Raw genomic sequence first — 21,773 nt, 5'->3', positions numbered from 1 at the left:
TTAATAATAGAAATATTATTTAGATTTATTTAATTAATATTTAAGTTAGGGGGGTGTTAGGGTTAGTGTTAGACTTAGGTTTAGGGGTTAATAATTTTATTACAGTGGCCGCGGTGTAGTGGGGGGCAGGATAGGGGTTAATAAATTTATTATAGGTGGCGACGGTGTAGGGGGGGCAGGATAGGGGTTAATAAATTTAATATAGGTTGCGGCAGGGTCAGGGAGCGACGGTTTAGGGGTTAATAGGTATAGAGTAGCTTGCGGTGGGCTCCGGGATCGGCGGTTTAGGGGTTAATACACTTATTATAGTTGCGGTGGGCTCCGGGAGCGGCGGTTTAGGGGTTAATATGTATAGAGTAGCTTGTGGTGGGCTCCGGGAGCGGCGGTTTAGGGGTTAATACATTTATTTAGTTGCGGCGGTGTAAGGGGGACAGATTAGTGGTGTTTAGACTCGAGGTACATGTTAGGGTGTTAGGTGCAGCCAGCTCCCATAGGAATCAATGGGATGTCTGGCAGCAGCGAACTTGTACTTTCGCTATGGTCAGACTCCCATTGATTCCTATTTGATCCGCCGCCTCCAGGGTGACGGATTGAAAACCAGGTACGCTGGGCCGGAAAAGTGCCGAGCGTACCTGCTAGTTTTTTGATAACTAGCAAAAGTAGTCAGATTGTGCCGCACTCGTGTGCGGAACATCTGGAGTGACGTAAGAATCGATCTGTGTCGGACTGAGTCCGGCGGATCGAAGTTTACGTCACAAAATTCTACTTTTGCCAGTCTCTAGCCTTTGATAACTAAGGCGAATCAGCCTCGCCACAAATATGCTGCGGAATTCCAGCGTATTTGAGGTTGACGGCTTGATAACTACCCCCCCTTTAGTAAACCATTATTGTTAATAGTCTAGAATAACATTTCATGAAGAACTCCACTACTTTTACATCATTGGCGTAGCGCACTATTGGTTTAGAGATTGAGTGATATACAACATGAAATTTACGGCACAATCCAATATCAGTCTATTATGTAAGTGATCTAGCGCACCCAGCCTAGCAGAAGACAGCAAGCCCTATACTATTGCTTGAGCTATAAATAATAATTCTCTACTTGTAATATCAGTGCAAAAATGGAAGAGCTTTTTATTGTGCTAGAGGAATGTTAGCGCACAATTGCGCTAACGTTTTTAAGGTCCACTTATAATCTAGGACTCTATTAAATTAAATTTTCAGTTTAATGAACTTTTAATGTTATCAATTGCATATTGCTCATATCCCAACTTTGTAAATATTGAGATCTGTACAAACCTCTCTCCTTAATATCCAGTTGCTTATAAATAACTAGTCCTAAAGCCCGTTCAGACGGGCCATTTTTTGCAGGGTACAGCGGTCCCACCCCTTGCGCTCTCTCCCTCCCCCTCTCTTTTGCTCTCTCTCTCTCCCCCTCTCTTTTGCGCTTTCTCTCCCCCTCTCTTTTGAGCTCTCTCTCTCCCACCTCTCTTTTGCGCTCTCTCTCTCCCCCCTCTCTTTTGCGCTCTCTCTCCCCCCTCTTTTGCGTTCTCTCTCTCCCCCTCTCTTTTGCACTTTCTTTCCCCCTTTCTTTTGAGCTCTCTCTCTCTCCCTCTCTCTTTTGAGCTCTCTCTCTCCCCCTCTCTTTTGAGCTCTCACTCTTTACCTCTCTTTTGAGCTCTCTCTCCCTCTCTTTTGAGCTCTCTCTCTCCCCCCTCTCTTTTGCGCTCTCTCTCTCCCTCCTCGTGCTGTCTCTACTGCGCATGACAGCTTCGGACAAACACACTTGGACTTTTATAGTATAGGATATGCAGTGTTGAAGTGTGCATGCCACAGAATACAGTATATGGAAACCCACTATTCTCCATACTTCATAAATGACACTTTGGGAAACCGTTATAAAAATCTGACCAATGAAAATACATATGTGCAGCTATTTTGCAATGTTACATGTTTATTTAAATTTTCTCATTTAAAACATCAGAACATATTTTAAAATATTTTAGTTCTTGAATTCATTAAAAAAATTAAATGCAATTTTCAATAAATGACAGGATTATATGTTCTAAAAGTCTTTGCTAAATATTTTATTGTATTTTCTTTTACAGCAATTTATATGTGCAAGGACTTCACAGAGGACTCCATCACTATTAATTATCCCTTCATTGTGGACTAAAGACTCTTGGGAATTTTAGGAAATTATTTTAATTATTACGCTTTCAAAGTGTCACATTTGTCTTCTCTGTAACTGAAATATCTATGACCATAATGACTAATCAAGAAAAGTGGGTCAATCTCAGCCCTGCAGAATTTTCTCAACTTCAAAAGTATGCAGAGTGTAAGTATAATTTACTTTGAATATTTTAATCTTCACACTTGATGTCAAATATTTGAGTGCTTAAAGGGACAATCTAGTGTAAAATGAACTGCTCTGTTTCATTATAGCATTTTAATTTTTAAACATATTATTTTCATTTTAATAAGTTTTTAATCCCTGCAGGATTAAAAGTAGGCATACTGGCGTACACGCCAATAACCTGGAGCATAACGTGTTATATATCCTAGGTTACAATATTATTTAATTCTATCTCAGTAGTAACCTCCAGTGTGTTATAGATTTTTACGTAACAATATTTTTGATTAATGGAATTATGAATATTAGTAATCAATCATAAAATTATCATCAGCAATATCAATTCTGATATGATAGAGTTTGTCAATACACTCTAGTGAAACGTTATATAATCTCTGTAGTGTATTCCAAAATATTATTGAGATATCTAGAAATTATGACAATAAAATTATTATGAACATTAATATTTTATCTCAAATAAAATTAATTCCTGATTTCTGACCAGTTAACCTCTATAAACACATTGATTATATTTATGCAGAAAATAGTGTATTAATTAGGAACAAATATGTATGTCTATTATCCCATGAATGGACGAAACACTTCTATAAATTAACCATAACTCAAAATGTATTAAAGATACCTCAGTATTATGGACACAATATTTCTATAAATTAACATCAACTCAAAAAAATCGCTTATTAAATACCACACAGGAATTATACTAGAATAATGTATAAATAGCCAGAATTCAATCAATTCAATCTATATAGCTTATTTAACAATGTTTGTATTCACCTATGTTAAAATCTCACAATGAAATCTAACTCCCACAATCTAATGGAATTTCCAGGGAAATATAACTTACTATTTTTAACCCAATATACTCTAATATACTTCAGTTAAACCCAAAGATTGTTACACAATACTACCGATTCAACAAATACTAATTCATCTAGCATGAGATAACTTCTTATTTAGCCACAGTAAAACACATTCTAAAATATATGACAATAACTACAAATAACTTATGACATTAAAATACATACATCTTTCTTAATAATAATATTTACCACTAGCACACTTACTACCCTGGTCTAATTCATATTAAATATAAGAATAAGATACCTTTTAATTCACAGCTGCAGCTATACTCTGCTATAAAGAATTTCTTTGCTAAGGCCTATTTAATATATAAAATAAATTAAACGTACATACATTACCAGATAACAAAATTGAGAATTTCAGCTTCCAAAACTTATTTTGCAAGGGAACAGGTCACAGAGTATCTCTCATGTCCGCAGAGAGTGTTCCAGCCAGGAGTCAGAGAAAGTATTGGCCCAAAATTTGTGTATCTCTCTCTTACCAAGTGAGACTGTCCCCTCTTGCATACAGTGAAAGCCTATATCAATCATAAGCCAATCCTTCATTTTCTAATCATTTCAATAGTATCTGGCTACGCCCTTTGAGCCGGAGCTCACCTCTCATAGGTTACTGGTAATGCCATTCAATTTCCTTAAATTGAATTTCTCAAACTGTAATTCCAATATCGGACACCGGAGGGCAACAGGAGTAGGAGTGTAGTTTTATTTCATATTTAAAATATTCTGTTTCTCAATTACAGGGATATATATTTTTTTATCAAATGTTTATTTAATGTACTCATATTTTATAGCTCAGTAAACTATTTGGTTAATTTGATATGGTATTATTTAGTTTGGCTGAGCATGTGTATTTCAATACCAAATATGAGTATATTGATTTAGCATTAGACATATTTCTAATTGCATATCTGCTTACATATAATACACATATATTCAGTGTGTGACTCAATACAATTCTACTTACTATTTTAAAAGATGTATTTAAAAGTCACATTTTTATGAGGGGACTTAATTTAATACCTTCAGTGTTATATTAATTAATATATCAGTTAATTTAATATACTGGTATATATTGCATTTCCCAGTCACCATCTTATATCATATATGTAATTGGAAGTGAAATCTGTAGTAACTAATTATACAGATATATTTATTGGACTCTCATTTCCTATTAATATAAATATACTCCATATTTAGTACATCTTTTGATAACGTTATTTTGAATGCACGAAAACACAGCTATGATATAATTCCTTGGACAACTTATTGCAGATGTATTCATTCAAAACCTCATTGATAACCACAGATATTTAAACTAATTACACCTAATCTAATAGCCCTATTAAAATAAAAAAGCCCCCCAAAATAAAAAAAACCCTAGCCTAAACTAAACTACCAATAGCCCTTAAAAGGGCCTTTTGCGGGGCATTGCCCCAAAGTAATCAGCTCTTTTACCTGTAAAAAAAAAATACAAACAACCCCCCAACTGTAAAATCCACCACCCACACAACCAACCCCCAAAATAAAATACTAGCTAAAAAACCTAAGCTCCCCATTGCCCTGAAAAGGGCATTTGGATGGGCATTGCCCTTAAAAGGACAGTTAGCTCTTTTGCCGCCCAAACCCTAATCTAAAAAATAGAACCCACCCAATACACCCTTAAAAAAAAACTAACACTAACCCCCTGAAGATCAACTTACCGGGAGACGTCTTCATCCAAGCCGGGCGAAGTGGTCCTCCAGACGGACAGAAGTCTTCATCCAAGCTGGTCAGAAGTGGTCCTCCAGATGGGCAGAAGTCTTCATCCAGACGGCATCTTCTATCTTCATCCATCCAGCGCAGAGCGGGTTCATCTTCAAGACATCCGACGCGGAGCATCCTCTTCATCCGACGACTAACACAGAATGAAGGTACCTTTAAGTGACGTCATCCAAGATGGCGTTCCTTAGATTCCGATTGGCTGATAGAATTCTATTAGCCAATCGGAATTAAGGTAGAAAAAATCCTATTGGCTGATGCAATCAGTCAATAGGATTGAATTTCAATCCTATTGGCTGATCCAATCAGCCAATAGGATTGAGCTTGCATTCTATTGGCTGATTGGATCAGCCAATAGGATTGAACTTCAATCCTGTTGGCTGATTGCATCAGCCAATAGGATTTTTTCTACCTTAATTCCGATTGGCTAATAGAATTCTATCAGCCAATCTGAATCTAAGGGACGCCATCTTGGAGGACGTCACTTAAAGGTACCTTCATTCTGTGTTAGTCGTCAGATGAAGAGGATGCTCCGTGTCGGATGTCTTAAAAATGGACCCGCTCCGCGCCAGATGGATGAAGATAGAATATGCCGTCTGGATGAAGACTTCTGCCCGTCTGGAGGACCACTTTGCCCGGCTTGGATTAAGACGTCTCCCGGTAAGTCGATCTTCAGGGGGTTAGTGTTAGGTTTTTTAAGGGTGTATTGGGTGGGTTTTATTTTTAGGTTAGGGACTTTGGGCGGTAAAAGAGCTAACTGCCCTTTTAAGGGCAATGCCCATCCAAATGCCCTTTTCAGGGAAATGGGGAGCTTAGGTTTTTTTAGATATTATTTTATTTGGGGGTTGGTTGTGTGGGTGGTGGGTTTTACTGTTAGGGGGTTGTTTGTATTTTTTTTTTTACAGGTAAAAGAGCTAATTACTTTGGGGCAATGCCCTGCAAAATGCCCTTTTAAGGGCTATTGGTAGTTTAGTTAAGGCTAGGGTTTTTTTTATTTTGGGGGGCTTTTTATTTTAATAGGGCTATTAGATTAGGTGTAATTAGTTTAAATATCTGTAATTTGTTTATTATTTTCTGTAATTTAGTGGGGGTTTTTGTAGTTTAGATAATTTAATTTGTATGTAATTTATTTTATTGTATTTAATTTAGTTAATTTATTTAATTATAGTGTAGTGTTAGGTGTAATTGTAACTTAGGTTAGGTTTTATTTTACAGGTACTTTTGTATTTATTTTAGTTAGGTAATTATTAAATAGTTAATAACTTTTTTTTATTTTTTATAATTTTTTATTGAGGCAAGAGGTAACAACAATGAAACAAGAGATATGTCCAGATACAAATCAGACTTGATGAAAATATCCGTACAATTCTCACTCAGAAAGTACACTTGATCTTAAAACATTAAAATATCAGTATAACTACTATTCCTAGCCCACAAGAATGATAAATACATGTAAGTGAAAGCTTGAGCTACATAAAGTGGCAAGCAAGGTGGTAAGAAAGTAGTCTCTGACAAGGGTTATAACAATAAGTCTGGGTTATGGGTTGTATATTGTGGGATATATGGAGTTAGGAGTAAAAGAGATTAACGTGTAATAGATATAAGTAACTGAAGCATAAACTAATGAAGCCTCGTTTTATAATCTTTAACATGGAAAAAATAAGAATAGTCCCCCATTTTGCTGAAGCTAGCATAAGATAGTTTATCTACCTGGTACAAATTGGGGCAAAGTGGGGGGGTTAACATAATGGTTTTATTTGGGGGAGGGGAAGTTCAGCGGGCCAGAGCCACTTTAGTTGAGAAATAAGGGAGGGAGGAGGGAGACGGTTAAAGTATCAGTCTAGGGGAGCTTTTAAATCTTTAAGGGTTTTGGGTACAGAGTAAGGGATGTGACTCCTGATAGGATTATGTGCACTAGAAGGAAAACTGATGTATGCTGAATGTTATTTGATGCAAGCACTCAAATACAGGTATAATAAATATAGAGTAATGTAAAAAATATGGTACTTAGTATAAATGCGTAAGCATGACACATATTCAACTGAGCGCTAAAAACACCAGCACATGTTACATAAAATTAGCTAAGATATTGTGAGTAGTTACACCCTATATTTTATAATGCTTGTCTCTAGGTAGTAATAAAAAGTAGTGGCAGGAGAAAAGGAGGTATATTCACTTGGGTCTGAGGAAGATGATATTTTAAGCCCTGATAAGCTAATAGTGGTGTTTCATCAATGCATCACTAGGGAGCTAAATAAATTAGGTGAAAGAAAGGGGAGCCAATAGTTACGGTGGCCCTCAGCAATAGTGCAGAATTAGCCTAGGTATAAAATAGTAGGGTCAACTGCAAATGCATAAGTACTGATACACCCGCCAATGCCAGAGGTAAATAGTACATATCCTAGTGTTGTAAAGGAGTTGATATTTATAACATTAGGTACTGATCTTATAGTCAGGTGTAACCCTCACAGGTAAAGTCATGAGAAAGGTTAATCAAGAAGACAACTTGAGAGATGTTGAAGAAAACAAATAATTCTGATAACCCAGTTTGAGATGAAAGGGAAATATAGTAAGTTAGGACCGTAAGAGTATGAATCTATTTCTAGATTGACCAGCAAATATGCTTCTGTCTACCGATATGAATGGATTGCATACTATGAATCTACAAAACAGCCTGAGATAAATGTATAAGTAGGGCTCCGTGTTATTAATTTATGACTAAAAGGTATAGTGTAAGAAGAGTAAACGGTAATTAGGAATAGGCTAAATGCTATAAGAGTTAGGCAAAAAGGGGGAGCCCTATTGTCTCTAAAGTGTATTCTCTACTATAACACATAGGGGACATTGTATTAAAAAAAGCTATTAATTCCAATAGGTGACTATATTAAAAAGTATATGTGGGGGAGGCTTATGGTAGTAATGTAGTCTGTAACTACAGGAGCCTATTAGTGAGATTTAGGATAATAACAAGTCTAGTATGGGGTAAGTCCCTCTACAGCTGCATGGAGCAAAAGATAGAACCTCTACAATACTGGAAATAGGAATAACAAGGGCGGATAAATCAGTAACCAAAAACCACAAATCATGAAACATTTTCATCCAAACATACATAAACAGGGAGCTCCAATTCAAATGTCAGACATGTAGTTGTCATATAGCTGGCTTCTCATGTAAGTGCAGAACATATTATCTTTAGAGATAGGTAATAACAAAAATAAATCTAGGTTGACTCCTGTCAATAGTATGGTGGGTTTACGGTATTTTCCCCACTGCAGGAGTAGTAAAAGTAGGAAGAAACAATATTGAACAGGGGGGTGTAGTGGATACCAGAACAGACAAGCTAGTGTTTGGTCCAAGTCCAGTCTCTCCGGCTAGGTAGTCGGAGGATGGGGTGATTGATGGTGTGGAATTAGCGTGGGATATCCAGCCGTAAAGGCAAACAGGCAAAAAAACAGGAAACAATAGTTAGTGTAAACTGGAGAACAGGGAGATAAGTCTGGTGTCAGGCAAAACAGTGCCTCTCCATGTCAATAAGTGTTATTGGTGATTAGCCTATCCCAGATAGCATCTGCTCCTGCAAACGCACCATATCTGAGATTTTAGCCTGGAGGTTATGGAAGTCTCTATAGGGTACCTTAGCAGCAAAGTTCAAACCTCGGTGCAGAGAGCTCACATAGGAGCCGTCATATATGCAATGTCTCTGAGAAGCAGTGAAAGGAGGCAGATCATTGTAATCTAATTTGCCCTGGTGTCGAGGCTGCTTGTGGTATAGTAGGTATTCTGAGTCTGACCCATCGTACATACCGCTAGGCTGCATTGTGGGTCAGAGGCAAGTCCCCACTCCTCGATCTAGGTGCCGGTCTCTCTCCTCATCACGAGTCCGCTCCTTAGGGAGAAAAGGATGTGTGGCTGTGAGGAGCCAGAGATCAGGAGGGTCATCTTCAGAGTGGTGAAGCACAGTTATGTCTACCTCAACTCCTGCCCCGACCGGCCGCTCTGAGGCAGGAGCTGGGCGAGTGGCGGAGGAGTCGAGAGTGACATCAGACTGCTGGGGCAATGTGGAGGCATCTTGTCCAATCCTATCCGCCATCTTGTCCTGTCGGTGTGTGCAATCTACCGAAGGGGATACGTTATTGGGATCTCCCTCTGATATGTCAGGAAATGTCTCCTATCTGAGCGATAGGCATTGGGAAAGACTGTTGAACTGGGCATCCATGCAGCATCCCAGCATAGCTAGAGCATCCATGATCATAGAATCCATCCTCATGGCTTACTATGGGATCAGGTCTATGCTCGGTATATTAGCCATAGAGAAAAGTCCAGATACTAAGTGCTTTTAGATCTAAGGTTTGAGGGCTCCGATATATAGATGATTGGTCTTTCTCTATTGCGGGAGTTGCTATTTTCTTGCCGCCATTGTCTCCACAGATATCAACGTGTTTTTCTGACGGTTACTCCGGAGTGTGGGCTGCCATGTCTATTAAAAGATCTTGCATCCTGAAGGCCATTTAATCCTGGGGGGGGATTTCAATATGGCTCCACAATATCCTTTAGACAGACTCAGAAGAGACACTAAGCTCTTGAAACAAAAGAAAGATAGCCTTGATTTTAAAATGATTAATAAGATTAAACAAATCCTTGCTTTACGAGATATTTGGAGATCTCAAAATCCTGATACTCAGGACTTTACATGTCTATCTAAGGCTCATAAATCTTTATCTAGGATTGATCTGTTTTTAATCGATGATCGGCTAAGCTCTGCAAAGGTAAAAACAGAGTTAATGCCAATTTTTTTGTCAGACCATGGGCCTATCTCTCTCGAGCTTAACTTTGCTCAGCCGAAATCAAAGATTCCGCGATTCTTTTTTCCCTATTATTTTTACACTGATCTGAAATTCAAAGAGTGGCTTAGGAATAAATTTAAGGAATATGCTCAATTTAATAATAGCTATGTAGACCGCACAGATATCTTCTGGGAAACTGCTAAAGCAGTCCTCAGAGGGGAAATTACTGCATATTCTGCTAGACTGAATAAGAGAAGGAAGGCAAGAGAGAAGGAAGTATGTAACTCAGTGATTAATTCTTACAATCTTTATCTACTTGAAAGACTTCCCTTAAATTGGGCAAGATATATTCGTGCCAAATCTGCAAGAGATACTTTCTATCTAACCCAGGAAACTCACAATGAGCTTAGACTGCAAGCTAAATTGCATAGATTCGGTAATAAGTCTGGTAAAATGTTAGCTAAGTTAATTAAGAACGAGAACAAAAAACCTACTATAGACAAAATTCAGCATAATGGGAAACATCTATCTAAGCCTGAAGAAATCTCAAATATATTCCATCAATATTTTCAAGAACTTTACACTGGCAAGGAGTTTGACATAGAGAAGGCGAATGAATTTTGGAGTAAAATTACATTTCCTACGGCCACTTCTGAAGCAATTGACAGTCTTAATTCACCTATCACAAGGGAAGAAATTGAAAAACAATCATTAAACTTTCCCTTAACAAGGCGGCTGGGCCGGATGGATTACCCAATGAGTTCTACAAAATTTTATCATCAGAGATAGTCCCTTATCTGGGTAATTTGTTCAATGATATCTTTATAAATAATAAACAGGTCACGCCTTCTTTCTCGTCTTCATTCACTACATTGATTTTAAAAGAGGGGAAGGACCCTACACGTAAAGAGTCTTATAGGCCAATCGCACTGCTAAATTCGGACTACAAGATTCTTTCTTCAATTTTAGCAACTAGGCTTCAGTCTATTCTATCCAGAGTGATCCACCCGGACCAAGCCGGCTTCCTCAATAACCGCAACTCTTCAGCAAAAATTAGAGAATTACTTGTCACCATGGAATTTATCCAAGGATTGTCTCTTCGGGGGGAGGGGAGAGAGGACTCCCCGGACCTGGCCATTTTGTCAATTGACGCAGAAAAGGCCTTCGATTTAGTAATCCATAAGCATATAATTTTCTCCCTATCAAAGTTTGGGATTGAGGGCAATCTCCCTAAGTTTGTGGAGAATTTATATAACCATTCTTATACACGCCTGATTATTAACAATGACACTTCCTCTCCAATTGCATTGGATAGGGGCACTCGCCAGGGCTGTCCTCTCTCCCCACTCCTTTTCGATGTAGCCATAGAACCCTTGGCAATTATGATTAGGAGCTCTTTGGAGGGTATTAAAATCCAAAATCATGAAATGAAAATCGGTCTATACGCAGACGATTTACTTGTTTACCTCTCCAATACAGCTCAGAATATTCCAAGGCTTCTGAAAATCACTGATCATTTTGGTGCTTTCTCAGGGTATAAAGTAAATGCTACAAAATCTGAGTTAGTCTGGCTTAGAAAAAACACTAGAAGTAACTTAGACTTACCCTTCAGACTGGTAACGGAATCAATGAAATACTTAGGAATCAACATCCCAATTAATTTGAGGGACCTATATAAAGCAAATATAACTCCAATGCTTGTTTACTTAAAAGAAAGGCTTAAGGCCTGGCAAAACTTACCACTTTCAATATCTGGTCGGTCAGCTCTATTTAAAATGGTACTTCTCCCAAAGCTTCTTTACATTCTACAGAATGTCTCAGTAATTCTTTTCGAAAAAGATGTACGATCAATGAATTCATCAATTAGGCAATTTATTTGGCAGGGGAAAAGATCCAAGATAGCCCTTTCTAAACTGGCAGTACCAAGAGAGCTGGGAGGCCTAGCACTACCAAATTTAAGATCCTATAATTTATGTTTCCTAGCTCGCATAGTAGCGGACTGGATATCCTCCAAGAATTATGTTTTAAATAATGAACTCGAACTTAACATATGTGAACCGTACTCACCAGTGGCTTTGGCGCACTTGGAGCTTAGAGATCTTCCATTAAGCATTAAAGAACTTAAATTTATCTTGAACCCTCTTAAAGCTTGGTCTAAGCTAACCAAATCTCTCTCAATAAGCTGTATAGCATCAAAATACCTCCCTTTGATCAGAAACCCAAATTTCCAACCAGGTCTAGACTCTTTGGTTTTTAAGAGATGGCACAATAAAGGATTGGATAAGGTTATTTACTTAGTTGACCAGGATAGAAAGTGTGTCAGGTCCTTTGAAGAGCTGAGGAATGAATTTAATTTGTCCAACAAAGACTTTTTTGCGTATCTGCAGATAAGGCATTATGTCGTTGATCTTGTCCATAAAATTGGATGGAGCTGGACTTTGGGCAAATTGGAAAATTGGCTAGTAATAACTAAAAATAGCTCTATGTCCATTGCTCCCTGTTATTATATGTTGGGCCTCAATAGAGGCACTTCTATTCTGGAGAATCTGGCTCTGACTTGGAATACCTTAATTCCACATAGTAACATTGAACCGAAAACTATTCAATCATCAGTAAATAAAATAATAAAAACGACTCTATCTTCTAACTGGCGTGATGCACACCTAAAACTTTTGCACAGGGCATACTTTACTCCGGAAAGGGGCCTAAGAGTCCGAAATCAGGAATTTAATAAATGCCCCAAATGTTCTTACTTGGCTGCAGACCTAATTCATATGTTCTGGCACTGCCCTAGACTGAGAAACTTATGGAGCAAACTAGAATACTGGTTTAAGAATAAACTGAAAATTGAATCATTAGCTTTGACTCTGTTCCAGGTCATACTATGTCTAAAATTTGAAGATAGGTGCCAGCCTAATGAGAAACTAGTAAACTTGTCTATTTTGGCTACTAGATACCTGATATGCAAAAAATGGAAATCGAGATCAATTCCATCCATCTCCGAAATTAGGAATCATTTAAAGAAACAATGTGTTTTAGAACAAAAAAATGCGAATATAGATAACGAACTAGATATAAGGAAATTCTTTGATAAATGGGCACCGTTCATTAAGATTCTCCCTGAGAGAGAAATTGACTATTTGATCTCTCCATTTAAGAACTCGGAGATGGTTCTGCTGGGTATTTGGTAGGCGGTGGGGGTTAGAGAGAATCGGGATCTTCCCTCCCCCTTTCCCCTTCCCCTTTTTTCCCCCCTCCCCTTCCCCCCCCCCTTTTTTTTTTTTTTTCCTTTTGTTTTGTTTTCTTTTTTTTTTTTTTTTTTCTTACCCCCTTTTATAAATAATTAAAAAATCCCAACAATGAGTAATGAGTTAATGGATAGATAATTCAGTTCAATTCACTGTGTATATGACTTGTAATATGCATTTTATGTTTGCTTGATATTGTTTTTCTTTCTCTGTTTTTCTTTGGTGCTAACATAATATGTCTAACAACTGAAATAATTCTCGTTTTTTGTTATCATGGATCCTGGACTTGTTGCTGGTTATAAATAAATGCTAAAAAAAAAAAAAAAGATCTTGCATCCTATTCACAAGACTCACTAAGCACGATGTATGATAACCTAAATGCGTACTCCAATATTGCCAATGTTCAAATAGAAGCGCTACAAGACAAAGTGGAAGATTTGGATAACAGGGGGAGGCGGAATAATTTAAGGATAAGAGGCATCCCTGAGGCTATTTCTTTCGCGGATTTACAGCAACATCTACAAGGCCTCTTAAAATTTCTACTTCAAGACCCACAGGCCCCTGACTTGGAATTAGAAAGAGCCCACAGGGCCCTCAGACCTCCGCCCTCCCCAGGTTCTCCACCACGAGACGTTATACTAAAATTTTTACGCTTCACTGACAAGGAAAAGGTTTGGCAACAAGCCAGAAAGTCACAGAACATCATGTATATGGATCACTCACTTCAAGTATACTTGGATCTAAGCCCTACCACGGTTCAGAAGCGAAAAGATGTCTGTTTTGTCACTAATGCATTTCAGGAGAGGTCCATAAGATACAGGTGGGGCTATCCATTTAGCCTACAGATCTCACATGAGGGACAGTCTTACATCTACAAATCACCTGAGGACTTAGACATGATATCCAAGGCTCTAAATATCAAATTTCAAGCTCCTCAGATCAAGAATGTTGTCATAAGGGGCCCTAATCCAGACAAACCTACAACGCAGAGGACCACAACCTCAATATGGACGACAGTGAACTACAAGAAAGGCAGCGGTAAAACCGCTGAGCCAAAAATGGAGTCTAATAAGGACTATGAGACCTGATCTGTCTAATATCTACCAGACTGGGTGAGATCTTACCAAATATTGTTTGCACTGCATATGGTGATAATGTTTGTAATGTTTGTTATTTTTGATACATGTTTAGATATGGATAACACTTGTAAACCTGTTTTATCAAGAGTAGTTTAAAACTAAAATGCCGGGGATTATCTTCATAAATTCAGTGTCCGGGTCCTTACGTAGGACTCATAGCCTACTAACCCCCGTCCGTAGAGAGAGTTAGTTTATCATAGATCCTAATTTCAGAGCAACCTAACCACGGTTATTATAAAAGAATGGTTTAAGTCAGCACAACGACAGAGTCTGGACATTTGTTGTATACTGAGAGACCTGATCATGAAACAAAGGGCGCTAAATGTCAGGGAGAGAAAGACTTTGTGTTTCGACAAACTCTAATTGAAACTACCTCTCCCTAAAGTATTCAAAGGCGCTGGGCGCTGAAGGTTAATGATCAGGCGGAACTCTACTAATTCTGTGCTCCTAAAGTTTGACTTACTCTCAGATAATTACATATTAAGGAGTCTGCGCTGAGCATTCCCCCCTTGTATTGGTGTCATGAGAGATGACGCCTGATGTATTACTGTTTGTTCATTTCATTGTGTTTGTTATGTATTTGTATGTTGTTTATTTTTTGTTGTAATTGTTCCACAGATTGGCACACAGAAATGCACCCGGGTAGTGACTAAGTTGCAAAGAACCGATACGCCCATGAGCTTAAAGACACACACGCAGACTCTGAAACACGGAGCTAGGTACAGTAGCCACATCATTATATCAGACACTATTATCCTCTTCGTCACAAACTAAAATGTTGCAAACACCTAGAAATTTAAACTTTATTACAGCTAATACCAAGGGTCTAAATAGTCCATATAAGCTTAATATAGCCCTTAGGGATATTGCTCGCCTCAAAGGCGATATAGTTTTTTTGCAGGAGACACACTTTAAATTTGGCAGGGAACCCAAGACCTTTTCGTATAAATTCGGGGATACATACTTTGCCTCAAACACAGTAAAAACTAATGGAGTGGCTGTCCTCATTAGAAAAGGTATCCCATTTACCCTCATTAAAAAACATAGTGACAAAGCAGGAAGATTTCTTATAGTGGTTGGGAGACTGGTAAATACTATAGTCACGTTAATTAACGTATATGCTCCTAACCTAAAACAAGATCATTTTTTTAAGCACCTCACTAATATCTCCCTAGAAATGACTAAAGGCGCTGTCATCATGGGGGGAGATTTCAATCTTACAATTAACCCAGGTCTAGAAAATTCTAACAGTTTATCTTCTACTCCACGTAAATTGTAAACACAGTGAAACAATGCTTTAAAGAGCTCACATTACATGATGCATGGAGAATTATACACCAGGAAAATAGGGAGTACACCTTCTATTCTAGTCCGCACCGTAGACATTCCAGGCTCGACTACTTCATGTTAGACGTTACTAACCTAGCTAGAGTGACTAGGATAGAGATTGACCCTAACACATGGGGGGGTAGTTATCAAGCCGTCTACTTTTCTGGCTTCGCCGGCCCAATACGTCCGCCTAAGCTCGCCTACCTTCGCCGCCGCGGACCTTGAATACGTTCGCCTAAGTTATCAAATAAAGCTGTCAAAAAGCCGCGGGGCGATGAGCAGCGGACTGTGACAGTTATCACTCATCCGATCTCGCTGCCCTTCGTCTTTTTCCCAGCTTTATTGCTAGCCTGTCACTAAGCACTCACACTAAACTGCACTGTTCTACCCCCTATACCAGCGCCCCCGGAGCCCCCCGCAACTAAATAAAGTTACTAACCCCTAAACCGCCGCTCCTAGACCCCGCCGCAACTCTTATAAATGTATTAATCCCTAAACCGCCGCTCCCGGACACCGCTGCCACCTACAGTATACCTAGTAACCCCTATCCTGCCCCCCCTACACCGTCGCCCTCTATTATAAAATTATTAACCCCTATCCTGCTGATCCTGCACCTCTCCGCAACTAAATAAATAGTTTAACCCCTAAACCGCCGCTCCATGAACCCGCCGCAACCTATATTAAACCTATTAACCCCTATCCTGCCCCCCCTACACCGTCGCCACCTATAATAAATTTATTAACCCCTATCCTGCCCCCCACTACGCCGCCGCCACTGTAATAAAATTATTAACCCCTAAACCTAAGTCTAACCCTAACGCCCCCCTAACTTAAATATTAATTAAATAAATCTAAATAAATTAACTCTTATTAACTAAATGAATCCTATTTAAAACTAAATACTTACCTTTAAAATAAACCCTAATATAGCTACAATATAAATAAGAATTATATTCTAGCTATCTTAGGATTTATATTTATTTGACAGGTAACTTTCAATTTATTTTAACCATGTACAATAACTATTAAATAGTTATTAACTATTTAATAGCTTACCTAGCTAAAATAAAGAGAAATGTACCTGTGAAATAAATCCTAACCTAAGTTACAATTACACCTAACACTACACTATACTTTAATAAATTATTACTATTTAAAAATAAATACTTACCTGTAAAATAAACCCTAAGATAGCTACAATATAATTAATCATTATATTATAGCTATCTTAGGATTTATATTTATTCTACAGGTAACTTTGTATTTATTTTAGCTAGTTAGAATAGTTATTAAATAGTTATTAACTATTTAATAACTACCTAGCTAAAAGAAATACAAAATTACCTGTAAAATAAATCCTAACCTAAGTTACAATTAAACCAAATACTACACTATCATTAAATTAACTAAATAAACTACCTACAAATAACTACAATTAAATACAATTACATAAACTAACTAAAGTACAAAAAATAAAAAAAGCTAAGTTACAAAAAATAAAAAAATAAGTTACAAACACGTTAAAAATATTACAACAATTTTAAGCTACTTACACCTAATCTAAGCCCCCTAATAAAATAACAAACCCCCCAAAATAAGAAAAATCCCTACCCTATTCTAAATTAAATAAATTTCAAAGCTCTTTTACCTTACCAGCCCTTAAAAGGGCCATTTGTGGGGGCATGCCCCAAAAAGTTCAGCTCTTTTGCCTGTAAAAGAAAAATACAACCCCCCCCAACATTAAAACCCACCACCCACATACCCCTAATCTAACCCAAACCCCCCTTACAAAAACCTAACACTAATCCCCTGAAGATCATCCTACCTTGAGTCGTCTTCACTCAGCCGAGCCACCGATGGAACTGAAGAGGACATCCGGAGCGGAAGAAGTTAATCCTCCAAGCGGCGCTGAAGAAATCTTCCATCCGATGAAGTCATCATCCAGGCGGCGCTGAAGAAGTCTTTGATCCGGCCGATGTCATCTTCCAAGAGGCGCTGAAGATGTCTTCTATCCGGGCGAAGTCATCTTCCAAGCCGGGTCTTGAATCTTCCTTCCGCCGACGCGGAACCACCTTCTTCACCGACGGACTATGACGAATGACGGCTCCTTTAAGGGACGTCATCCAAGATGGCGTCCCCTCAATTCCGATTGGCTGATAGGATTCTATCAGCCAATCGGAATTAAGGTAGGAAAAATCTGATTGGCTGATGGAATCAGCCAATCAGATTGAGCTCGCATTCTATTGGCTGTTCCGATCAGCCAATAGAATGCGAGCTCAATCTGATTGGCTGATTGGATCAGCCAATCGGATTGAACTTGAATCTGATTGGCTGATTCCATCAGCCAATAAGATTTTCCTACCTTAATTCCGATTGGCTGATAGAATCCTATCAGCCAATCAGAATTGAGGGGACGCCATCTTGGATGACGTCCCTTAAAGGAGCCGTCATTCATCGTAGTCCGTCGGTGAAGAAGGTGGTTCCGCGTCGGCGGAAGGAAGATTCAAGACCCGGCTTGGAAGATGACATCGCCCGGATAGAAGACCTCTTCAGCGCCTCTTGGAAGATGACATCGGCTGGATCAAAGACTTCTTCAGTGCCGCCTGGATGATGACTTCATCGGATGGAAGATTTCTTCAGCGCCGCTTGGAGGATTAACTTCTTCCTCTCCGGATGTCCTCTTCAGTTCCATCGGTGGCTCGGCTGAGTGAAGACGACTCAAGGTAGGATGATCTTCAGGGGATTAGTGTTAGGTTTTTGTAAGGGGGGTTTGGGTTAGATTAGGGGTATGTGGGTGGTGGGTTTTAATGTTGGGGGGGGTTGTATTTTTCTTTTACAGGCAAAAGAGCTGAACTTTTTGGGGCATGCCCCCACAAATGGCCCTTTTAAGGGCTGGTAAGGTAAAAGAGCTTTGAAATTTATTTAATTTAGAATAGGGTAGGGATTTTTCTTATTTTGGGGGGTTTGTTATTTTATTAGGGGGCTTAGATTAGGTGTAAGTAGCTTAAAATTGTTGTAATATTTTTAACGTGTTTGTAACTTATTTTTTTATTTTTTGTAATTTAGCTTTTTTTATTTTTTTGTACTTTAGTTAGTTTATGTAATTGTATTTAATTGTAGTTATTTGTAGGTAGTTTATTTAGTTAATTTAATGATAGTGTAGTATTAGGTTTAATTGTAACTTAGGTTAGGATTTATTTTACAGGTAATTTTGTATTTCTTTTAGCTAGGTAGTTATTAAATAGTTAATAACTATTTAATAACTATTCTAACTAGCTAAAATAAATACAAAGTTACCTGTAGAATAAATATAAATCCTAAGATAGCTATAATATAATGATTAATTATATTGTAGCTATCTTAGGGTTTATTTTACAGGTAAGTATTTATTTTTAAATAGTAATAATTTATTAAAGTATAGTGTAGTGTTAGGTGTAATTGTAACTTAGGTTAGGATTTATTTCACAGGTACATTTCTCTTTATTTTAGCTAGGTAAGCTATTAAATAGTTAATAACTATTTAATAGTTATTGTACATGGTTAAAATAAATTGAAAGTTACCTGTCAAATAAATATAAATCCTAAGATAGCTAGAATATAATTCTTATTTATATTGTAGCTATATTAGGGTTTATTTTAAAGGTAAGTATTTAGTTTTAAATAGGATTCATTTAGTTAATAAGAGTTAATTTATTTAGATTTATTTAATTAATTATTTAAGTTAGGGGGGCGTTAGGGTTAGGGTTAGACTTAGGTTTAGGTTTTAATAATTTTATTACAGTGGCGGCGGCGTAGTGGGGGGCAGGATAGGGGTTAATAAATTTATTATAGGTGGCGACGGTGTAGGGGGGGCAGGATAGGGGTTAATACATTTATTATAGTTGCGGTGGGCTCCGGGAGCGGCGGTTTAGGGGGTAATAACTTTATTTAGTTGCGGCGGTGTAGGGGGGGTCAGATTAGCGGTGTTTAGACTCGGGGTACATGTTAGGGTGTTAGGTGTAGACAGCTCCCATAGGAATCAATGGGATGTCTGTCAGCAGCGAACTTGTACTTTCGCTATGGTCAGACTCCCATTGATTCCTATGGGATCCGCCGCCTCCAGGCTGGCGCTTTGAAAACCAGGTACGCTGGGCCGTAAAAGTGCCGAGCGTACCTGCTAGTTTTTTGATAACTAGCAAAAGTAGTGAGAATGTGCCGCACTTGTGTGCGGAACATCTGGAGTGACGTAAGAATCGATCTGTGTCGGACTGAGTCCGGCGGATCGAAGTTTACGTCACAAAATTCTACTTTTGCCGGTCTCGAGCCTTTGATAACTAAGGCGAATCAGCCTCGCCACAAATACGCTGCGGAATTCCAGCGTATTTGAGGTTGACGGCTTGATAACTAGGCCCCACTGTCTGACCATGCAATGGTCAGTTGCTCGCTGGACTGGCCACATACTCCTATCTCCCAGTACATATAGCGACTAGACGACACGATGTTGACAGACCCGGTCACACAAGAGCGGATCGGTAAAGCTATAGAGGAATACTTTCTTTTTAATGATGTCCGTGTAGAATAGGTAGTGTACTAAAGCGCCAACTCACACCTGTATGCCCGGAAAAGGGTGATACCTAGCTATCACCAATGGTGTAGGAATGTTTAAAAAGATGAGGTAACCAGGCGCCAGCACACGGAGGCTAGGTGTAAAAAATGCAGAGTTTAATAATACAAGAGAAATAACAATAATATTAAAAACAATAAACCTTCCTAGTCTATGGATCCAAGACTAGTTACAATGTGTATAATAAAGGTTATGCAGTAAAATCATATCATCAAATAGTCAAATGATCAAAATGATGCGTTTAAAACAATATCAAACTTTGAAAAGGGCTAAAAATAGCATCTTGAGTAGGAATATACTGTGATTAGACTCTAGGTTAAGCCTGAAATATCAGATCCTCTAATATGCTTGTTGAAAGAAAAAAGAAAAAAGAAAAAAGAAACAAAGAGGTCTGGGTCCTAAAAAGTGTCCTAGATGGGATTAGTGCTGTAATCAAAACTCAAATGTCAATGTTCCAAAATGTGCCAAAATGTATCCAAAGCGATGTGTTGAATATTATTGTTATTTCTCTTGTATTATTAAACTCTGCATTTTTTACACCTAGCCTCCGTGTGCTGGCGCCTGGTTACCTCATCTTTTTAAACATCTTTTTAATGATGTCCCTAATTCAGACAGTGGCACGGTATGGGAGGCGCATAAGGCGGTCATTAGAGGAGAGATGATTAGCATTAGAACACACAGAGACAAGCAGGCCAGAAACTTAATGGACAAAAGACTTAATGGCCCTAATGACTTAGAAACACAGCGTAAGCAAGACCCCAACATCATAACACTCTCACAAGCAATCGCTTATTGTAAAACGCAGATCAATGAAATGCTTCACGTGGAATGCAAAAAACAAGCCCTTAAATTGCAACAGTCATATTTTGAGAATGATAACAAAAGTAGTTCTTTATTTGCGAGAAAACTGAAAAGGAGGGCTAATAAAAAATGCATCCTAGCTATTAACAGTAGTGGGGGAGGTAAAAAGGTGTATACATCTCAAGATATTGCAAAAGCTTTTGGGGACTACTATAAAAGCCTATATAACTTACATCCGGAGCATAGTATGTCCCTTACGGAACAAAAGACTAAAAATACCCTAATAGACAATTATTTAAATGGCATCAACTTTCCACAAATTAGTGAGGAACAGCAGAAGGCCCTGAATAAGCCCTTTGAACACCAATAGATTTTGGAAGTAATAAAGAATTTACCCAAGGGTAAGCCCCGGGACCAGATGGATATACTAATAGTTATTATAAGACATACAAAATCATATTAATCCCATATTTACTGAAAATGTTTAACAAAATATCAGAAACCAGCCCTTTTCCCACCACAGCACTAGAAGCGCACATAACAGTGATACCCAAACCTGGGAAAATACCAGACTGCGTAGAGAACTTTAGGCCAATTTCACTCCTTAACTCTGAGCTTAAAATATATGCGAAGGTGTTAGCAAATAGGATGTCCTCAATTTTACCAGATATTATAAATGGTGACCAGGTTGGCTTCATAAAAAGTAGGGAAGCACGCAATAACACGGTAATGGCCTTACACATAATAAACTTCCTCACTCAGAGTAACATACCATCAGTGGTGGTGTCAGCGGACGCGGAAAAAGCATTTGACCACGTCTGCTGGCACTTCATGAGATCAACACTGCAAAGATTTGGGATGGGGTCCCACTTCA

The 21,773-nt window shown here is 38.3% G+C and overlaps 1 protein-coding gene across 4 annotated transcripts in view; it reads left to right on the top strand.

Moving 5' to 3' along the window:
* Positions 1–2,259: 2,259 nt before the first annotated feature.
* Positions 2,260–21,773, top strand: part of DGKB (diacylglycerol kinase beta) — a 1,179,919-nt gene continuing 1,160,405 nt past the window's right edge. For 3 of the 4 annotated variants that reach the window (XM_053714113.1, XM_053714111.1, XM_053714110.1), the window contains exon 1: positions 2,269–2,338. In XM_053714113.1, coding sequence (XP_053570088.1) covers positions 2,269–2,338 — 70 coding nt within the window. Of the gene's footprint in view, positions 2,339–21,773 lie in introns of all 4 variants that reach the window. The other variant, XM_053714112.1, reaches the window with a different exon arrangement.

This window comes from Bombina bombina, chromosome 5 (assembly GCF_027579735.1).
Source record: "Bombina bombina isolate aBomBom1 chromosome 5, aBomBom1.pri, whole genome shotgun sequence".
Taxonomy (NCBI): Eukaryota; Metazoa; Chordata; class Amphibia; order Anura; family Bombinatoridae; genus Bombina; species Bombina bombina.
The sequence above is the reverse complement of the archived record's forward strand: the minus strand, read 5'-3'. Positions and strand labels throughout refer to the sequence as shown.